Source organism: Bombina bombina, chromosome 6 (genome assembly GCF_027579735.1).
Source record: "Bombina bombina isolate aBomBom1 chromosome 6, aBomBom1.pri, whole genome shotgun sequence".
NCBI classification, from domain to species: Eukaryota; Metazoa; Chordata; class Amphibia; order Anura; family Bombinatoridae; genus Bombina; species Bombina bombina.
The window spans coordinates 562,894,546-562,918,064 of record NC_069504.1 but is presented as its reverse complement, the minus strand read 5'-3'; the positions used below and the strand labels follow the sequence as shown (position 1 = coordinate 562,918,064).

At 36.6% G+C, this 23,519-nt stretch overlaps 1 protein-coding gene across 2 annotated transcripts in view; it reads right to left on the bottom strand.

Moving 5' to 3' along the window:
- Positions 1–23,519, bottom strand: part of MYZAP (myocardial zonula adherens protein) — a 254,337-nt gene that overhangs the window by 160,829 nt on the left and 69,989 nt on the right. For both annotated transcript variants that reach the window (XM_053717520.1, XM_053717519.1), the window contains exon 2: positions 15,852–15,944. In XM_053717520.1, the coding sequence (XP_053573495.1) occupies positions 15,852–15,944 (93 nt within the window). The remainder of the gene's footprint in view (positions 1–15,851; positions 15,945–23,519) is intronic.

Genomic DNA, 23,519 nt, shown 5'->3' with positions numbered 1-23,519 from the left:
TGTTTACTAATTAGCTGATCATTTCACCTGTGCTTCAGTTCAGATATCCTTAAAATGTGGCCTGTTAGGGAGGCCTGAGGACAGATTTGAAAACCATCTATTTTGCTTCATTAACTTGGTATTCTTTGTTGAAGGAGTAGCAATGGACTACTCAGAGCTAGCTGAACACATCAGTAAGCTAATGACAAGAGGCAAATATGTGCAGCCACCAATAAGCAGCTAGCTCCCAGCTCATGTGCTTACATTGGTATGCTTTTCAAAAAAGGATACCAAGCGAACTAAGCAAATTAGACAATAGAAGTAAATTAGAGAGTTAAAATGGTATCCTCTATGTAAATCATGAAGGAAACATTTTGAGTTTCATATCCCTTTAAGCATTCACGGGAGATTGTTTTTTATCTGAAGACTTCCATCATTTCTTGGGGACAATGTGTAAAGTCTTTTGTCAACCAAGATGGCTTTGATAAGAAACAGTCAACACAGTAGATTTGCATAATCAACAAATGCAAGATAACAAGACAATGCAATAGCACTTAGTCTGAACTTCAAATGAGTAGTATATTTTTTTTTCTGACAATTTTAAAAGTTATGTATTTTTCCACTCCCCCTGTACCATGTGACATCCATCAGCCAATCACAAATGCATACACGTACCATGTGACAGCCATCAGCCATTCACAAATGCATACACACTTATTCTTGCACATGCTCAGTAGGATCTGGTGACTCAAAAAGTTTAAATATAAAAAGACTGTGCACATTTTGTTAATGGAAGTAAATTAGAAAGTTGTTTAAAATAGCATGCTCTATCTGAATATTAAAAGTTTAATTGTGATTGAGTGTCCCTTTAAGGAGCAGGTACTTGGATGGTCCCAAATGTTTTTTATATGGAATACAACATAAAGAACTTGGAAAAGTTTGTGTTTTCTTTTGACATTATTGACCTTTATAGCACAGTCTGGTCCCCTGGGAAAGGCATAGACCCCTGAAGAGGTAAGGCGTATAGATTTTTTTTGTGAGTTGAGATGTAAACTTTGACCTTGAAGGAGATATGTTTGGGGTTGTTGATTGAATTTGAAAAAGATCATTGTTGCTGCTATTGTTTTTTTTCCATGGTTTTAAGATTTGTTCACTACTGTTTATTATTTGAATATAATATATCGTTACAATTTCCCCATTGAAAAGATTGTACGGGAATATTTGGTAATCTTTTACATATTCTAAACTTTAGTTGTCTGTTCAAATCTGTGAGTCCTAGGAACCAATTTCCTGTCATAGAGGATAATAACAATCTGACTATTTGAAACACTTTCATGTTTTTAAGATTGTTTATGTTTTACAATTGTCCTGCTTCCTTTGTTAGCTAGTTGCCAAGTGTTTTCTACTTTAGAAATACATTTTTATTTACAATTTCCCATTAAAGGAATTCCTACTGCCTGATCAGATGTCAGTGTTTTTACATTATATATTTTGCAAAATCTTAATAAAGTTTATTGGCCAGATTACAAGTGGCGCATTCACACACACATTACAAGTTGAATGTAAAATGTTTGTGCACTGGGTAAAGCCAACAGGCGTTATCTTCAGGACTTCGGATATTGCAACCGCGCTAACTTATTCTCCCCAAAGACTTTTAACTTGTAACGCATGCGAGTTAACATGGGTGCGATATTTCAGAAAAAAAATAACGTATATACCTTTATGAACATTCGCCATACTCTGTAATAAACAAAGTATCCAAACTTGTTGTAGAGGTAAAAAGGCTATGCACAATCCATGGTATAAATAAAGTCCTACATATCACATAATAAAACTAGTTTGTTTAAAGTGATATTGAACCAAAGATGTTTTACATAAAATACAGGCTAACGTTCTAGTGTTTTTGTGGATAATACTGTCTATAGCCCTTGTAAACCAGATTGCCAAAGTATAAAGCCAACTGTGAAAAGTCCAATGTAGATGCAGTATTTAACCTTAGAAGCAGGCTTACTGCATAACATTATGGGTTTGTTAGATGTGCTGTCCGTTTGATGGTAGTATTTCACGGACAGAACTCACCCCTTTGGTTCGATATTCAATATACGTTGAGGATGCCGCCTTAAACTTGCAAGCCTGCAGATGTGGGCAGCTCACTCTGCATCCTCAGTGGGCATTTCCAATGTAGCGGTGAGAGCACACCTGAGTACAGGTTAGCATAACTGAAAACTAAGCCCTCCCAGATGGGCTAAAAGGCAAACCACAAAAACATAGGTCAGGTGAGGAAACGTTAGTAAAAAATACAGTCCTTTATTGGGTACAAAAAGTTAATAGCTCATACAAGGTCAGACACTATACTGATTGGAAGGAGAAACTTTCTATGTGTTTCATGCCAGTGAGCAGATAGTTCCCTGACAAGATGTTCACACATATCTTAATTCTTCCCAAGAACACCAATACCTTCTTTGTTTGTGAGTCAAGCAGTCTATGAATTCCTTCACACTGATAGGGAAATTCTCATTTTACTATATGTAGCAGTGTAGTCACAGTCAGATAATATTACTCAAGATACACTAATCTGATATAATAACTGAGACAATTGCCAATAATAACTCTCACCCTTAAAATAGCCTGATTTAAATCTACGCCCTAATAATATAGCACTCCTTCTGAATCACTGTGGTAAATGTTATAACTCATCAACAAATAACCACATTTAAAAGAAAAAGAAACAACAATGCTGTATTGGATGTTATGTAATACTCAATTTTCTTGTAATTGAAATTAATCTGCTCAATGAACAGCTTTTCTCTATCATGATCCCAGCTTCCCAAGTTTAGTAAAACTGGATATATGGACATTTGCTACAGACCTTAGTTAAGCTATTTTAAATATTACATCCTTAAAGAGGTAATATATTTTTTATTAACCTTTCCTAGGTAACTAGGTTGGTATCAGTTTATAACATAACAATCAAGCATTCTTATAGAAATGTCTTAGAATGTGTGGTTATGTTAGTATAACAGTAAAAGTGACATGGTTGTACTAATAAAAGGAGCGAGTAGAGGGGTGGAGAGGGAGTTACCCTCAGGAAATTAATGAATTATAATAAAAATTAGATCATTAAATACTTGTATACTAGGGTAAAAGTCAGTCACATAATAGTCATATAAAATATACCTGAATTTGTAAATATAAAGGTAAGATTAAAAGTCTAATTTGTGTTTATCTCTGTATATGAATAGGTCACTTACCTGTATTACCATATATGGATATTACTAAATAACGGTCACTGTCTCTCTTTGTAAGAGGAATGTGTTTACTGGAAGATAGGAGAAATCTAAAACAACCAATAAACAGCAAACCTTTGTGTAGGTAGCACATCAACTGATTTAGCCCTACAAGTTTCACAGTAGTGAGAAATTATTTGAAGGTTTAAACTTGTTATTATTTATGAAAATATAAATGTTGCTTCCATACAGATCTCATCTGTATCCATCTATAACCTAGGAAAGGACGGTATACGCGTTGCTCAAGGTACAGTTTCCATCTCGACTGAAACACCAAACAGAGAGTTCAGAAAGAGGCTGTGATGTCAGGAGCTCCTTGTGTATTGCAGGATTGGCGTGGTGCACTTCCAAACGGCCGAGCCAGCCGAACAGCACAAGAGAAAAATGATGGCAGCACTCCAAAGACTCAGTGCAAATAAAATAGGATCATATGATTAAGTGCCGCAAGGCACAAAACGCGTAAGGAGATCCTTTTTCTCCTCCAATATGCTTGTTTTTTTATGATGGAATAATAAAAGTCAAGTTTTATTTATACTAAGTCTTTGGAGTGCGGCCGCAATTTTTCTTTTCACCTATAATCTTGGTCTTTTACAAATGTGAAAATTCAAACAACAATTTTATGGCTTGTGTAGAGAATGTTAGTAGATGAATATAACATCACTCCAATACTTTCAATATATATGGGTACATATAAAACAAGCATTGACATTAAATGCAATGTGACTTTTATTGAAGACGACTGAATTTATTTTGCTAAATCACTTTTTAAGAAGGGTAGATCAAGTAGACATGTGCATTATCACATTTACCTCTTTTTCTTTGTATTCTTTGCTGAAACTTCATTCATTCCCATGAGAGTATACTGAAGTAGGCTGAGGAGCATGCATGTATCTTGAGCACTATATGGCAGTAGTGTTTGCAACAATGTTTGTAACAATGTTATAAATATAGAGATCAGGATAAAAGAATGCTCCTATACAGGGGCGTATTAAGGCCTAGGCCAACAAGGCCCGGGCCAAGAGCGGCAAATTTTGGGGGGCGGCACCGGCTCCCGGCCACTGCACTGACTGACTGTGGAGGATAAAAAAAAATTGATTTTGTGCGGGGCTGGAGTGAGAGACCGTGAGTGACTTTTACAAGAACAGCAGGTGTGCTTAGTAGCGCTCACTATGCCCTGCTAACACTACCATATTCCTCACTGGTGGGGTGACTCCACCCACCCAGGCATCACTCTGGAGACTCCTCACACACTGTTTTGTCTGCACCATGCTGCCTCCTGCTCTCTGACTGTCCCTCCCCCATGATGGCACAATGTTGAAGAGACTGTTCTGGCACAGGGCGAAGTCAGGTAAGGGGTAGCTGGCAATGCATTCACTTGTGCTTAGTAGCGCTCACTACGCTATGCCAGCTGCCATTCAGTTATTTGATTGCTAAGATATAAAGCCTGCTATCTGCCCTCTCCGCAGGATAATGAGTCATGTCAGGAAGCTGTCCCCAAGACCCATCACACGTATCACTCAAGTGGGGTCATCAAGGGCTTGATTGCTTCCAAAAGGAATGCAGGGATCAGAGATAGGTACAAAACAAGGCTGTGGCGGACATTTTCCAAAGTACAGACCTTAGTGAAGGACACCAAGGAACATTTCAAATTAAAAACATTAAAAAACACTCTCTTTACCGAGAGGGTAGTGGATGCATGGTTGAATAGCCATTCAGCAGAAGTGGTATAGAAGGGCAATACATGAAAAGTGCTGCCCTGTATTATGCTTCATTACCGACACCAATTAACTAGTCAGGGCAGTTTCTTTATAATCCCTCCCTCACTGGATATCCCCAACTGCAGCATACCAATGCTCCATACAGCATGGGCAGCACTTTCCATGTACTGCCCATCAGCATGAGAAATAAAATATGTATCTGTGGTGAAGCAGGACTTAATTCCATCTGTGTACAGCAGGGCAGACTTGTTACCAGCTCTCCTAGATCTATTCCCTGCAGAAAGCCTGTTTTAACCCTTCACTTTCCCCTGGGTGGTCTCAGCATGCAGATCCCCTTGCTGCTAACACATTCACTGGGGTCCCAGTACAAGCAGAACAGCAGCCTCTTTAAACTGGCTGCTCTGACTTCCATCATTCCACAAAACAGGCGGTGGACACTGCAAGGGCCAGTCACGGACACCTTGCCTATCCCTGGCAGGGAATCTGTTCTCAGGTTTTATACTCTGCATATAACCAACCGGGACCAACTACTAATTTAAATTTGGAGCAAAACAAAAAACAACATTGCTCCATACATGTCAGATTTGTTCTGCTTAAAAACAAACAACTCAATCAATTAATATATTTTTTACAGTGAAAATCAGGTTTGAGGAGTGCTGCATTTTCAGTATTTAAAAGAGACATAGCAATGTACATTATTTTTTTATTTTTGCTGTGCTCCCATAATGCTTTCCTGCTGCAGAGCTTACCAAGCGCACAATGTAAATTTGATAATAGAAGTATATTAACCTCTTAAGGACATATGACAGAATTTTTCCGTCATAAAACAATTGAGCAAACAGAAAGCTGTGTCCTTAAAGGGTTAAAACTTTTTTTTATTTTTATAATTGCAATATTTAAATGTTTTTATTGAATCTAAACAATATAATATTTAAGTGGCTCAGTATATATATCATGTCTGTGTTTGTGTGTATATATATTATATATATGTGTGTATGTGTGTGTATATATATATAATTTATCCACACACACAAATGCATATATATTTATATAGATAGACAGGCAGACACACATATAGATAGATAGATAGATAGATAGATAGATAGATAGATAGAGATAGATATAGATATATGACCTGGGTGTATGCAGGTTTATTGAAAGTCACATACGCTCACCAAACAATATTATGGCCAAAAAACAGCCTAAACCTAGGCGGGTGGGGGGGTTGGGGGGCAGCAGAATTTTGAGTGTCTAGGGCAGCACAAAACCTAAATATGCCACTGCTCCTATGTCTACCTCTGCATGCTGTCATGAAAGGAGCTACATTTTAACAAAGGAGACCAAGAAGAAAAAGAAAATTTCATAACAGAAAGAATTTGGATTTTTTTTTCTTTTTAAATTGTTCAATATTTCTAAATTGTGAAAGTTTAATTTTATCTCTATATAAAAAGAATGTGCTTTTAATGTATATTGTAACTTGAACATGCAGCTCTTCTTTACAAATCACTTTTTCCTGTGGCCTTTCCTATTGGACCATTTCTTAAACATACTTATACTCGCGCTTTTTTTATTATTATTATTACCGTACACAAATATCTCTTTTTCACACTTTCCAATTTACTTCCATTATCACATTTTCTGGGGAACAAAATCCTACTGTACATGTGCACAAGCTCACCGGGTATAAGTATACTAGTTTGTGATTGGCTGATGTCTGTCACATGATACAGGGGGCTGGAAAATGGGAGAAAAAATACATTTCTCAGCAAAAAAATCTACTGTTTATTTAAAATTCAGAGTAAGTGTTACTGCATTTTCTTTTCATTATACACAAATTATGCAATTCTACTGCAATGAGCGGTCCTTTAATATTCACAATTTAAGCTATGCTTTAAACTATTGGATTACTTAAAGGGATACTGAACCCAAATTTTTTCTTTTGTGATTCAGATAGAGCATGCAATTTTAAGCAACTTTCTAATTTACTCTATTAGCAATTTTTCTTTGTTCTCTTGCTATCTTTATTTGAAAAAGAAGGCATCTAAGTTTTTTGTTTTGTTCAGAACCCTGGAAAGCACTTGTTCATTGGTGGATGCATTTATCCACCAATCAGCAAGAACAACCCAGGTTGTTCTCCAAAAATGGGCCGGAATCTAAACTTACATTTTTGCATTTCAAATAAAGATGCCAAGAGAATGAAGAAAATTTGATAATAGGAGTAAAAAATAAAGTTGCTTAAAATTGCATGCTTTATCTGAATCACATGTTGATATTTATAATTTAACTCCATGACGCTATGTAATTTATCTTTCACCTTGAATTTAAAAGTGCCACTAAACTGACTTTTTTAACAGTTTAATCTTTTATTGAGGTTATGAGCAAATATAACATACAGGGTATGTCCAATTACAGCGATAGCACCGTAACATGGTAAATGTGGTTATCATGAGAGGTTTATGCATGAACAATAACAGTGAAAAACAATGGTTATAACTATACACATCGTTTCCATACTATTGTAATGTAATACATATAAGTAGTTATGAATATTATAAAATAAAGTATTATCTAGGAGAAAAGAGAAGCTACAAACAAAAACTACAGCTCTTTATCCTGTAAACCAATTATTGATGTGATGATAAAATACCTTGTTAATAATAAACATAAGAGGAAGTAGCATCTTGGGCCATATCTGGCGTATGTGTCAGAAATAGATTTGGACATAAAATATTTAAACCTCATTTTTTATATTTTAATAAATGTTCCCCACATTACTCAAGAGGTCACTCTTGGACCTACCTAGTCTAGTGGTTCAAGGGCGAGGGGAGTTAGCCATGGTCACTCTTGGACCTACCTAGTCTAGTGGTTTGAGGGCGAGGGGAGTTAGCCATGGTCACTCTTGGACCTACCTAGTCTAGTGGTTCGAGGGCGAGGGGAGTTAGCCATGTTCACTCTTGGACCTACCTAGTCTAGTGGTTTGAGGGCGAGGGGAGTTAGCCATGGTCACTCTTGGACCTACCTAGTCTAGTGGTTCGAGGGCGAGGGGAGTTAGCCATGGTCACTCTTGGACCTACCTAGTCTAGTGGTTTGAGGGCGAGGGGAGTTAGCCATAGTCACTCTTGGATCTACCTAGTCTAGTGGTTTGAGGGCGAGGGGAGTTAGCCATGGTCACTCTTGGACCTACCTAGTCTAGTGGTTTGAGGGCGAGGGGAGTTAGCCATGGTCACTCTTGGACCTACCTAGTCTAGTGGTTCGAGGGCGAGGGGAGTTAGCCATGGTCACTCTTGGACCTACCTAGTCTAGTGGTTCGAGGGCGAGGGGAGTTAGCCATGGTCACTCTTGGACCTTAGAAAACAAGGGGGGAAATGAGCAACTGATATAATATATGAAAAGAGTAAGGGTTTAACCTTGGGTCATATGATGACCTTGAAAAAGTTAAATTACTGATAGGTCACTAACATATTGACACCAGATAACATATTGTAATGTAAAATGAAATCTTAAAGGTCAGTATATTAAACACATATATAATCTCTAATGATTATATAGATTAATATAGGAATTATATACTGATATAAGGTAAATTAAAGACACACAAGATACTTTTTAGATAAAATCAGTATTTGATAAAGATTTTATGAAATTATGAAGACATTTTAAGAAATGATGTGCATATTAGTTTAGTGTAGGAGGGGCTCCCAGCATGTGGAAATCAATTAGTAACGTATCTAAATTCAATAGATATAAGTGATAAACACCATTTTGGGTTATAAAGCATGCTAATGATCCAACCCCTGTAGTGGGAGAGCCTAATGACAAGTGTATGTATACTTGGGTTGATAATATGCATATGCATGATCAACAGAATTGACAGAGAGAAGGCTGTTATTTTAACGCAGAATAACTGTTAGCTCCCATATCTGAGACAATACAATCTTTAGTACTCTGCAGAGCCCTAGGATATTAACATGAGGGAATATACACTTACCAGCCTTGGTATTTGCTGAATGGTTTGATATATATATATATATATATATTTATATACTGAAAAGCAATTATATATTTAAAAAAAAATTATGCTCTCTTATGATATAAATAAAAACCTGTGACACATACCGGCCATGACAGACAGCCATGATTTCAGAAAAGTGTCCCATAGATCTATACTGGCAAATTAAACATAAGCATCTTCATAAATGACCAAGTCACTGTGGTGACTTTGCAACCATTAGTAGAGGTTTACTAGCATCCTTATAAATGTGCTCTATACAGCCCACTCCTATTTTCCAGATCGGTCGGGGCCTCACATAAGTGGTAGGGATGCTGTGTCCTGTGCCATCTGCTGCTCCTATGTGCTTGGAGAGATTGGGGGAGAATCGTAGTCAGACAACCGCATCAGTGAGCTTCCTGGTCTTGGGCCTCCAATCTCATGTGGGAATTCGGCATTTAGTGAATGTCTTGGGTTGTAGAAAACAGCTTTTTGCTGTTCTGTTAGGGAGCATCAGATCTCCATTGCCCGCAGGGAGGTCGGCCGCAACCTCCCTGGTGTCCTTGAGTGGTGAATTAAATTGAAACTCCTCAGCTGTAGTCAGCCGGATCTTCTGTTATCCCCCGGCTCCTGTATGTTGCTGCCTATCCCAAACTCCTTTTCGCTCTTTAGTCACAACAGCCATTCTCAGTAGGATACTCTGGGGAAGTGATGTCATCCAGTGCAGGCAAGGAGTTGGCTGGTTGGGGATATACCTACTTCTCATTCTAAGCTCAAAATCTTGAAGTAAGAGTCGTAGGGCTGACTGGGGCTCATCCATAGTGAACAAGATAAGTACATGAAACAGTCTTTGTGTGCCTTCTCTACCCGGGTTACCAGCGGGGGTGACGAGATTCCCCCAGTAGATCACCACATAAGGCCTCAACGGTCCTGTTCAGGGTTCAAGGATCAACTGTAGATTGAAAGTATAGCATCTCCCTGAGCTACCAACATTACTACATAATCTATAACTAGGAATTCTAGTGATAGTTAAAAATATCTGGTGTAGCTCGAAGGTTTGAGCAAAATTGGTCAGGAGCCTCTGAAAGTGCGACTGAGCGTCATGTTTGCACAAACACTAAACTGACTTTTGATTGAAATAAAAATCCAAAATAATCCTTGTCTAAAAAATTGTTCTATAGCACTGCACACCTCAATATCTGGCTCTGAATACTTTCTTAACCAAGGCTTTTGTGTTATTCAACAGCATTTCCTCATGATACGTGTAATCGCTTCCTATCTGGTATAGAACTTTGGTGTTGTACCTAGCCGTACAACTCCCTGCTTTACTTTATCCTCATGACCTGTGTAATAACTTCCTCCCACTACCTAGTATAGAACTTTGGTGTTGCACCTAGCCGTACAACTCCCTGCTTCACTTTATCATTATACTTACAGTTTTATAGCTGTAAATGATCACTAAAACCTCATATATTCACAGACTCTTACCACACCTACGTATTACTGCTTTGTGTTAACTGAATGAGAATTCTTAGTGTTTAGAAAGATATGTATGTCAAAAGAAAACAAGTATGTTGGTCCACAATAAGATATCACATACAACTGCTATAGCTACAAACCATTTGTAATTACAACTCTTCTGCTTTATCTATTATTTACACTTCATTAATAGCAAGAAGGTGGGGTAACTGCACACCTGGTTTAGATTTACAGTCAAACGAGAATGATCCTTCGTTTAATCATGTTGTTACATCATTTAAACACCTTAAAGTGTTGTTTTCTTATTAGTGAAATATAAGTAGACCTCTTGTTAGTTACTCTTCTAGGGTTTGCAGAATTCCAAATTATGTCAAATATTGTTAAAACTTGTAAGGCAGACAAACTTTATTTCAATAAAAGCGTAGAATATTTTAAGTTTATAGAGGCTATATAGTCATACTTTTGATGATTAATCCTTTTCATTCTGTGATGAGTGTTAGCACTTATAAAGGGTTTATTTTAAATAAAAATGGCAATGATTTATTTCTAAAAAAATTTTTTTTTTTTTAAATTGTATGTTTGTATACCCTTTTACAGATTCACATGATGCAGTTTAATATACTTATGTTTATATATGTAAAATTGCAGTCCAGCAGATGAATTACTTGATATGTTGATGCAAGCCTTTTTTGTTCTGAAGAGTAATATTTGGAAACTATTTCACAACATTCTAAGCATTGGTAGTAGCCTTAACCTTTGTGTGTGCAAAATATGCCATCTAGAAATAAAGCGGTGTCCTGGAAATGATCTGCAGTCACCACACTTTTTCCTATGTGTTAGTACTTATAGGACCTGTAAATACAGTAGATCTGCGCAATAAACAAATGTTTGATACATAGCAGATGCCGCTCCCTGCACATTTGCGGCCATTCGGCCACTAGCAGGGGGTGTCAATTAACCCGATCGTATCCAATCGGGCTGATTGCTGTCCCCCACCTCAGAGGTGGTGGATGAGTTAAGGAGCAGCGGTCTTACGACCGCTGCTTCTTAACTTCCACTTCAAGCAGGCCTGAAGCAGAGTGGATTGGAAGCAGCATCCGCTGCCTCATAAATCGACCCCCATGTCTGAACTTCAAATGATTAGTAAAAAATTTTTGACAAATGTTAAAGTTATGTCTATTTCCACTCCCCCTGTATCATGTGACAGCCATCAGCCAATCACAAATGCATATACATATATTCTGTGAATTCTTGCACATGCTCAGTAGAAGCTGGTGACTCAAAAAGACTAAATACAAAAAAAGACTGCACATTTTGTAAACACAAGTAATTTGGAAAATTGTTTAAAATTGCCTGCTCTATTTGAATCATGAAAGTTAAATTTTTTCTTGAGTGTCCCTTTCACATAGTACTAAATATCCTCTGGTCTATTTATGTGCTGCTGATACTTTTTCTATGTATTTGGAATAACAAAATGCAGGCTGTCACTTTTTGTTTTGTTTGTGCTCATGAAAAAAAAATGTCTTTCACCCTTCACAGTAGAGCATGCTCACTTCTTCAAGGGTCATTCAACCCTTAACTCTATCAGGGCTTATTATGGCTTCTTGGTAGTCTGATTTGGACAGACTGGCTGGTCCCTACATGTCTTTCTACATTGGCACATTGTTGTAGGAACAAGAGAAAGTGGTATGTAAGGAATAGATGCAGCCTTTAATCACTGATCAGTTGGATTGTGATGTCTTTAATCTAACCTTACCCAGTTTAACTCAGGGTAATATCAGTGTTCTCAGTCACATCTGCTAGCCCTGGAATGCTTCTCTGCTCTGACTACTGCAGTGCCTTTGCTTGTTTGTGTAAGTGCATTTTGGTATCGCTATAGCTTTATTTATTAAGTTAATGCTCTTTTGAAGGATATTTGGATGCACTTATTGATACAATTTTCGGGTCTAGGTCAGCTGTTCCTCTGAAGTATTGTCATGCTGTTTTAACTAGTTTGAATGGTGTTAGTGCATCTATGAGTTTCAAAACAATTGAAATGGATAATGAACTGGGACATGATCAGTAATACATGTAAATGTTATTGTACAGAACAGTGAATTTCAAATGTGCATTTATACTTATTTCATTTTTTTTATTGCGTATATATTGTAGCCTCCATGCTAATCTCCAAGTGTGTGTGTGTGTTTATGGGGCACCATTTTGCAAACTTTCCAGGGCTTGAGCAATATGTTTGGGAATGGCAATCTCTCTATATTTGCCCGCACAATGGCTGAATTAAAGATATTTAAGGATTTTATAATATGATAGATAGATAGATAGATAGATAGATAGATAGATAGATAGATAGATAGATAGATAGACAGACAGATAGATAGATAGATAGATAGATAGATAGATAGATAGATAGATAGATAGATAGATAGATAGATAGATTACAAAGTAATATTACATTTGAGTGTAGTGGGTTAAAGGAACAGTCTAGTCAAATGATTCAGATAGGGTATGTAATTTTAAACAAGTTTCCAATTTACTATTATCATCAATTTTGCTTTGTTCTCTTGGTATTAATTGAAAGCTAAACCTAGGTAGGGTTGAAGGCCGCCTCTTATCTGAATGCATTTTGTCAGTCTTTCACAGCTAGACAGCGTTAGTTCATGTGTGCCATATAAATAACATTGTGCACACGCCTGTGGAGTTACATAGGAGTTAGCACTGATTGGCTAAAATGCAAGTCTGTCAAAAGAACTGAAAAAAAGGGGGCTTTCTGCAAAGACTTAAATACAAGATAATCACAGAGGTAAAAAGTATATTAATATAACTGTGTTGGTTATGCAAAATTTGGGAATGGGAAATAAAGGTATTATCTATCTTTTTAAACAATAACAATTCTGGTGTAGACTGCCCCTTTAAGTGAGAGATGACATTTACTGGGGGAGTAGAAATCTTGGTGATCTCCCACAATTTGTGTTTAGCACTTTACCCCTGCTTAGTTATATTATTACTGTATGCTTTAACTATTGAGTTTAGTTTAAGCTAATGAAGACAATCACAGGGCATGTTAAGTTACCCAGCACCACATGAAATTCTAGTGGGACACATGTTTAAATTATTTGAGATGCAGAATATTCTGCCCACAATGAATCACTTGAAAAGTGATGAGCAGTATTTTCATTTAAAACCAAAATAAACCCTTCATGTGTCCATGCTTGTGTTGGCAACCTTCCAATAATTACTAGTATTTCTCTATGATATTTGTAACTCAGGTGTTACTGACATGCACAAACAAGTTGTAAATACTTTTCCTTATATGTTTAACAAAAAAAGGACAACATTTTGTTATTATTAATATCGAAACATGTCTCAATCCAGTTACTACAAGTGTAACAACATTGCTTAAATATTAGCCATTAAATGGATTATTGAATAGTAAATAAAAGTAAGATATAACTGTGTATTTAAAGCATATAATTGTGTGTGTGTATGTATGTATATATATATATATATATATATATATATATATATATATATATATATATATATATATATATATATATTTGTAAATTATATTATATTACTTGTTTACATTTTGAAGATATAATTGAAAAGGTCTGCTCCCATCAATTCCACTGAGTTTCTATAGAGTAATGGGTACCACCATGCTAAAATCTACGTCTCATATCTTTCTCCTAGATTTCTAGATGGCAGATCTATTACTTATATAAACTCAATGGAATTTGAGAAACACATGTTTTTATATTTTGATAGTTAAATTACATACAATTTGGACAAAATAAATAATAAAAGTAAAATGCAAAGTATTTATTACTAAAAATAATTAAACATTTTATATTGTAATCTCAAACTGTTTAATAACTCTTTAGCTTTATATAGTAATCAAAGCCTAATTTTCAGAACATTTACTCCTCAGTATTAGCTTTTTATTGTTTGCACATTTTGTTCCTGAGCAAAAAGAGTTTTTCTGGCTTCCATTCTCTTTGCACTAGTTCCTTATTGTTAACAAGCACAATAGGCCAACAATAACAAAAACATATGCAAAAATGGGTACATATTTTACAGGAAGAAATATGTATAAGAGGAAAATACCTAGACCAGTGCAAAAAATGAAACTAATGTCAATTTGTATCAGACTTGCTTTTGGTAACATTATTATTAGTGGAGGAAAGTTGTGCAGATATATACTGTATATCATAAAGTGAAGGTAAATTTACCAGCACTATAAAAAAAGGCTACCTTTAGTCAAGAGTTAAAAAATTTCAGTAATAGATTTAGGCACTAAGGTACTTTTATAACTGATGTGTTTTTCCCTAAAAAAGTGCGAAAGCAACAAATTGCGTGAGAGCAAGGCATAGCAATCACCCCATTTGAACAAGTGTGGGGGGGACTTATCCTGCCACCTCTGAGATGATGGAGAGACTAAAGAAGCAGTTTCTGCTCCATATTATAGATAACAGTATCAAGAACAGAGGATATTTAAACCAGACTCCATTAGCAAAATTCTTAAAGGCTGTACAGCCCTAGTTAACTGGACAGTAAAATATCTTGCAATTACAAGATATTTGTGTTGCCTTGCTATATATTAGCATGACAGCCAAGTCTAAACATTTCAAAGCAATGTGACATCTTGTTTACTGCAATTATTTTTAATAGTCAAATTCCACACAACACTTGCCTCATTTTAAAATCCAATTGGGACTTAAATTTGCAGCTGACAAGGCTAGCCGCAGCCATATTGTGTGTATAAAGTGCATTGTTTTGCAGTCTTTTATGTTAAAACAATTTAGGAAAATATATGTAGCTGGGTTAGCCTTGAGAGCCTGCAGAGTGTTTTTCGGTTCCGAGAATGAAAAAAATTCCTCAATTTTCAGAGCTAAATTACACGAAAATGGTGCAAAATAAATAATAAAAGTATATTGCAAAGTCAGTTTACTATGTATAATTAAACCTTTTATATTCAAATTTCAATGCATTTACTGCCCTTTTAAGTAGGTTAGTCTCATCTGTGCTATAAAAAAATGTATCTAATTTAAAGTTTATCTAAATTAGATAAATTAAATATAGACTCCTGCAAAAAAACATTCTAAAAAAATATTAGATTGCTATTTATACTATATCAATTATTTAAAAACCTTTTTAATTGTAATTGCATGGTATACTGCAGTGTATTTACAAGTTTAACATAATTGTAGATGGCATTTAACTATCCATTTAACTAACATCTGATAACTGGATTGTAATAAATGTGCTTACATTGCATATGCTGTATGTTGATGGGGTTTTGCAGCATAAGTAAATGAAACTTCTGCAAACAGTAATTTAGACAGATGAGTTCATCTCTATTTACATTTACTTAATCTACCTAAATTATTATTATTTTCTTACCTGGAGTGGTTTTTCATTCTTGGCTTCAAGTTTGTGACCTTGTCCTTGAGTTCCATCAGCAGGCAAAGTGAGACGGAGCCGACAAATATTGCCCTAGAGAAAACATACATCAGATTATGTTCATTAGAAAAATGTTTTTTGTTAGTTTATTTCTCCAAACATTCTCTACTTAAAACGAGCCACATGTAAATGCTATGATTTTGTTAATATGTCTACGTTATTTACAGGGGTCAAGCCTCCTGCATTAAAGGGGCTGTGTACTCGGTCAAGCAGCTGAGAAGAGTTCATTATATTTGATTTGGACAATCCTACCCTTTCATTATTATTTGCCCTGATTCAAGCAAGATAAACATTCAATATGTTACAGAAATTTGTTTTTCAATTCTACCCTTAAAGGGACACTGTACCCAAAAATATTCTTTTGTGATTCAGATTGAGCATGAAATTTTAAGCAACTTTCTAATTTACTCCTATTATCAAATTTTTTTCATTCTCTTGGTATCTTTATTTGAAATGCAAGAATATAAGTTTAGATGCCGGCCCATTTTTGGTGAACAACCTGTGTTGTCCTTGCTGATTGGTGGATAAATTCATCCACCAATAAAAAAGTGCTGTCCAGAGTACTGAAACCAAAAAAACTTAGATGCCTTCTTTTTCAAATAATGATAGCAAGAGAATGAAGAAAAATTGATAATAGGAGTAAATTAGAAAGTTGCTTAAAATTGCATGCTCTATCTGAATCACAAAAGAAAAATTTTGGGTACAGTGTCCCTTTAAGCACTGCTAACAGGTCAGCCTACCTGACTTGTTCAACTGCTCACTCACTCACTGGGGTCAATTTAGCAAGTTCTGTATTGAGCTTGATGCCCCTTGTTTCTTGCAAGCCTTCAGGCTCCCTGTAAACAAAAGTTATAAAGCAGTGGTCTAAAGGCCACTGCTTCATAACCTGTCCCCCTGCTCTCAGGCAACGGACAGAAATCAACCCCATCTAATACGATCGGGTTGATTGACACCCCCTGCTAGAGGCTGATTGGCAGCGAATCTGCAGGGGGCAGTAATGCACCAGCAGTTCACAAGAACTGCTGGTGCAATGATAAACGCTGTCGGCATTTATCGATGTGCGGCGGACATGATACGCTACATCGTATCATGTCCGTCCGCACTATAATAAATATACCCCACTGACTGACATTTGTAGAATGGAGTTTAAAAACATTGATATTAAAGGGAGATTCTATTCAGAATTTAAATGCACATATATTAATTACATCTTTCATTAGAAACATATTTGTAATATATACGTGTATTGGCAAACATGCTTCTAGTAAAAGTTATCACTGTTTTAGTGTTAACATTTTCTCTGCACGTGCATGTGAGGCATATATAAATATTCTCAGTGCATCAGCATTTTAAACACTGCAGCAGCTCAGAGCTCCAGTGGGGCTTGTAATCATGACAACAATTAACAAATGTAGTCATTACCAGATGATACAAACACCTAGGCTGTCCGAGCAAGTGCTGTGTTTAAAATGCTGGTGCACGGTGCATACTTAAATACACTTTTGAAACAACTATAGCTTTTATTAGAAGCTTTTTTGCTAATACATCTGTATTATAAAAATGTTTGTATTCAAATCTGAAATGCATACATGTGGATTGCAATTTCAGCTGGAATGTCCCTTTTTTGTGACAAGGAAAGTGCCAAGTAAAGTGTATATCACAAAGGCATGCCAAATTTAGGGCTAACATATGCCATGATGAAATCTGCCAGTTTAAGTGTTCTACACCCTGTATACAACAATGAAATGACCCCCATAGGCTGCACGTGTTGTAAAGCAAGATGCAGAAATGTAGATTTGCTGTATTTGCATTCCGTAAAACTCGATTTTAAAATAAATTCCTGAAAACAAAAAAATATATCTGTTATCAGTTTGTTACATTCTCGGATAAGCACCCACGTCTTATATTCGTAACCTCAATCTCATAATACTTATGGGTTACAGTTGGGGTACTTAGGGCAAACATTTAAGTCTGATGGGGCATTTGCTATAAAAAGAGTGACAAACACTGAGCTACAGTATATTCTATAGAGGCTTGGACAGTATGTACAATTAGCTGCTGGATAATGCTAGGCAAAGGCATTTTAGGGTGTGACCAGTCTTGCAAGAACCACATGCCACAGGTAAGTAACACAACTTGTTATGAACAAAATCTCAGGAAGCCAGAGATGTTTAAATACTACTTTCATATATGGAATGTGATTTAACAGGATTGTATGGCGTGTGATGTATTCTCATTTTATTAAACACTATAAATGGCTGAATAAAGTATTGTCATTAGCTTTATCTACATATAAACAATCTCAAAGCTAAACGTGGATCATGATACTGACTAAAGGTTACAAACAAATTATTTTAATGGGCATAATATCTAAATATTTCATTAGTTTGGTCTGAAAAAGAGTATTTCAAAATGTACCACAGTAATATACATATGTCTGGGCAGAATAAACCAACTTGTTCTGAGGAAGTTATCTCTGTCAGCCAATGAGCAACCTAGGTATTCATTGCACTTCCTTTTAGTTTCACTTTAAATTTAATAAAAATGTTTTATTAATTTTCTTTTTAATGCAAAGAAAAAAAAACATATTTGCTAAGTTTAACTTCTGCTTTTTCATGTAGATAGAAATAATTGCAGTGCACTTGGAGTCTCTTTAATGAAGAAAAAAATAGCTAACACTACTGTGATACTTCACCGCATAGTTCTTTAAGAATTACATTTCTGTTTGTTTTCCTCATTGAGACATAAATGCCTCAGATATTTTCAAATTACTCTGAAGTCAAGGAATATTTTTCTATTATTAAATGTTAATACTCAAATAATATTGAAATGTTTTGTATAACAATGTAATCGGACAAAATACTGCTAAAATGATTTATTAATTTACAGCATCTACTAAACACAAGATATTGGGCTAGATTTATAGAAGCACGTTAGGCCGCTAAAGGGATCTTGTTTACGCAATCATGTTTGAAATTAATTGAGGCTCTTTTTACCAACCTATCACCAGTTGGCATTAACATATGTAGGCCCAGTTTACAAGTGGAGCAAACCAATAGTGCAGGGTGCATTATCCTTATCGCAAGCTTGCGTTAAGGCTAGTGTACAATCTGGTATTACAAAAGGTTTAACAGAGAATCTCAATGTGGCTGACATTTTTTTAAAGTAGGATGTGCTATTATCGCTCATATTACAAGTGGTAAGTGTTGAGCACAACACAAAATAGTGCTGGAAAATTTAGCGCTCTTGGAGACCTGAAATAATTCAGAACATTAAACACATGTGTAATATATTTCACTCATATTTATACATAATAAATGTAAAATAAAGATTTATAATTGAAATAAATGTTTTAACAGTGATTTAACCCCTTAACGACCAGCGCTGTACAGGGTATGAAGCTGATGGTTTAGCCCTTATGGACCAGTGCTGTACTGGGTTCTTTCTGTCGCAATCTCGCTGACTGCGGCAAGATCAGATTATTTCTGCATATGCCACTAAATAGTAGTGCAGTAGATTTCAGATGCAGAGAGACACACTTTGTGTCCCTCTCTGCATCAGGTATGGTGGTCCTGACAGTTGGTGTAGGAGGGTCGGGAGGGAGGCGGGTGTGCTGGACTGGGACGGGAGGAGGTGGGAGGGAGTGAGCGGAACTTTTACACTGCAGAGAAGGGTTTAATAGAGGGAGGAGCCATCTACACTACAGAAAATATATTTAGGTAGGCTTACCAGAAGTCCCAGTTTGACTGGGATTGTCCCTGTTTGGAGGTGCTGTCTCAGTGTCCCACCCAATTGTTCATTCTGTCCCAGTTTGCCAGGTGTCCGTGTCCATGTGCCTTACTGACTGCCTGAATAGCGAGTGAGTGACATCAGTCATATGATCTGCGGCAAGCGCGAGGGTAGGCAGCATGTGAAGTACACAGCACTATGGGACATGCAGTTGCCATGGTAGCAAGACACTAACAGTCCGCCCCAGGTGACGCATTAACACCAGCAGTGCCAGGGGCAGGGTATTTTTCTGGCACACATGGCTTTGCAGTCACATAGTGGGCATAAGGCTGCAAGAAAAGGGCTACTGCTGGTCACTGAGCAGGCATTGCTATAGCAGCAGCTACATGCACTCAGTAGCAGACACTGTATAAATAGCTATATATGTAACATTATTTATCCTGTGTGTACAGCACAGGGGTGTGTTATGTTTACAATAAAGCTATGTGAACATTAGAAAACATTTCCACTGTATGCTTAGTCGTTTCCATAGCAACAATGACAGAGCACCGCCATCTTGTTATATGACCTTTGCCTTAGCAGATCACTTCCGGGTTAAGTGTTCACATGTATGCGGAGTCTGTACTAGGTAAGTGCCTGTTGTAAGTTACACATTACCTCTGTAATATGTGCATTGGGTGCTGCTCTGTAATGGGGACATTTCCCGTCTGGCATATTATATGGTACAATGCTGTGTAATAATAAGCTTGTGCAGATAGAACGCATTCTGAGGAGCTGCTTAGCAAAAACTGCCCTTTGTGATAGGCAGTGATCACAAAGGTTAGTTACTAATTATAGGGCTATTTACCATATCTGTCTCTGTATAGCAACCCTCTCTGGAAAATCAGTTCCGGTCGACAATCACCATGCCCCTTTGACCACACCCCACTGGCACCACTCCAGATGGTCCCAGTTTCACCTCTAAAAATTATGGTAAGCCTATATTTAGGGCCCTACTAAACTATCGATTGGAGGGAGGAGGTGGAATAAATAAGTAAAAATATATAAAAACTGGGTACTGGCAGACAGCTGCCAGTACATAAGCTGGTGGACACTAGTTAGAGGGGGAGGGTTAGAGAGCTGTTTGGGATGAATCAGGGAGGTTGGAGGTTAAGGGAGGATCTTACGCTGCATAATTTTTTATTTTTTTTTGCTTAAAACTTTATAATTGGCAGACTGTGTGCCAGTACCTAAGATGGTGGTGACCATTAGGGGTAGAGGGAGGGAAAAGAGCTTTTTGGGAGGGATCAGGGGGTGGGGGGTGTCAACTGAGAGGGTAATCTCTACACTACCGCTAAACGTAACCTTGCAAGCTATCTGATTACCCCGTCACTGCCGGAATTTCAGAAGTTTGGCGCACAGCTGCAATTAGCGGCCTTCTAATTGCCAAAAAGCAATACAAAGGATATCCCAGAGAAGATTTTACAACCATTTGTTTTGACTACATATGCGGTATGTAAATAATTTTAGTGAGAACCCCAAAGTTAACAAATCTTTTAAATAAGATCTCATTATGCAACGAAGCAATGGCATGAAATATACCAAAAGGGACCTAGATAAATACCTTGGGTTGTCTACTAAATATAAATATGTATGTATATATATATATATATATATATATATATATATATATATATATAGTTTTGATAGGCAAATAAAAAAACAAGGCTCTTTTTCTGTTTAAATTGAGTGATAGCAAAAATTCTAAAAATACTCTGGTCTTTTTCTCTGAAATTTCTGGCCTTTCAGGGATTAAAGGGATATAGTATATGATCAGGTTCTGGACTGGAAAAGGCTCAATGGATTATATGTATGTGTGTGTATTTATACATACATATACTGTATGTGTGTATATATATATATATATATATATATATATGTGTGTGTGTGTGTGTGTGTGTGTGTGTTTGTGTACATACAGTATGAATGTATATATGTGTGTGGGGTGTTTTAAACTTGTATTGCAATATAAAATTATAGTTTAGAAGTTAACAACTCCACTATATGACCTTCTTTTAGTGCCCATTCGGCTTAGTGCTCAAGCAATAGCCAACATGAGTTTTTCAGCATGCCTCCTAGAAGTCTATTATGCCCCCTAGAATGTCTATTATGATGTTAGTGTGCACTAGACTTTCGCTGGAGCACTGATATATTACTTTTAACGTAACTTAATATAAGTGCGAAGAATAAAAGCGCTATTGATTAAATTTGAGCAATGTTAGTGTGCAATAGCGCTAATACACCTGGTATGCAACACATAAAAAAAATAACTACAATCACATCTTTTAGGAAACACATTTTTGCACGTCTGTTTTGTTATGGTAAAGTAGTAACTGAATAGAATGAAATGTGTCTTGCAGATGCCAACTAGGCAATGACCATGGGTATTCCCAGGTATTCTTGAGGAGCGGTTCAGGTTTTTTAATCTAAACCTCAACTCTGCATAAGAAGTTGCCTGTTGCATTTGTGGTTGGTTGTGGCTGTGCCAAAGGGGATGAGGTTGTCTTGTTTTGATTTTGATTTTATTTCTCTTCAACTTTAAAAAAAGGTTTATTTTTTGTTTTTTCAAGGTTTTGAATGTGTTTTTGTGATGCTGGTATCCATAACAGTGGGAATGTTGTTCTATGAAGGTAATAGTTTTCAGCTAGAAGCTGCTTTGCAGATTTCGATGCAGCTGAATTCTCCAGTTGATAAAAAAAACTAAAAACTTTTATTAAGGTAGATCTTATTTTCAACAAACAACTTTATGATAAAGAAAATAAAATTTCATGCAAATGTCAGGATATGTTGAACGTCATTTTTAGTTATTTTTTACCCTGAAGATCATATATGTCATCACACTGCCAAATAAAAATGCAACCCTTTCCTAACAGACTGAAAGGATCATGTGACAAGCTGAACAGTACACCACTGTGTCTTTGTGATAGTAAAAAATAAATTCAAGAATGTTGTTTCCAAACCGTAGGGCTAAGCAGTCCTTGGCTGATGGCTGTGCATATTTGAAACAGTATTAAAGAAAGAGCTGCTTAGTTATACATTCCTTTCATGTCCTTACAGAGATTTGGGAGCAACTAAATAAGTCTTTGAAACAAAAAAGGTACTGTATCTGTCACAAGCCCCCAGCTTCTTTATAGTGTATTACATTTGTTTTTGTTTTAATGTATTATCCTTTTTCTAAGCAGATAGCACTGTTCTGATTTTTATTCCATTGATCCCCCAATTGATCTGTAGGAACTGTCCTTACCTACAAAGGGATTAAAACCATAGGGCTCCATTTATCATTTCCCGAGCAGACAAGTCCTGAGAACCTGTGTCCCCGGTATCGCGGCAAGGGGGCAGTATTTGCTGCCCGCATTTATCTTGTAACAAGCAGCTGCTCTCGCTCAGCTGTCAATTATCAAAATTGAAATAAACGTGATTTTCCAGCACCTGTGTGTATGCAGGGTACAAACGCCATAGAAGACCCCACACCTATGTCCTCATGATTAAGGGTTAACACCCAAAACGTTGTTGTTCTTTTTGTCTTATGGAGATGTTCTAATACATTTTGAAATTGTAACTTTTGGTGTGCTGCCATATCACTTGCTGGAATTATCAAAATCTGATCAGGATGATTTAACTCTGCTACCCTTGAGATGGAGGAGAGGCTAAGTAGCTGCGGTCTTAAAACCGTAGCTACTTAACTAGCGTTTCAAGCAAGCTTGGAGCACCAAGACCCATAAGCTGCATCCGCTTCTAGTTAATGCCAACTCTAGAGCAGCAATGCACTTTTGGGAGATAGCTGAAAACATCCGTTGAGCCAACGACAAGAGATAAATGCGTGCAGCCACCAATCACCAG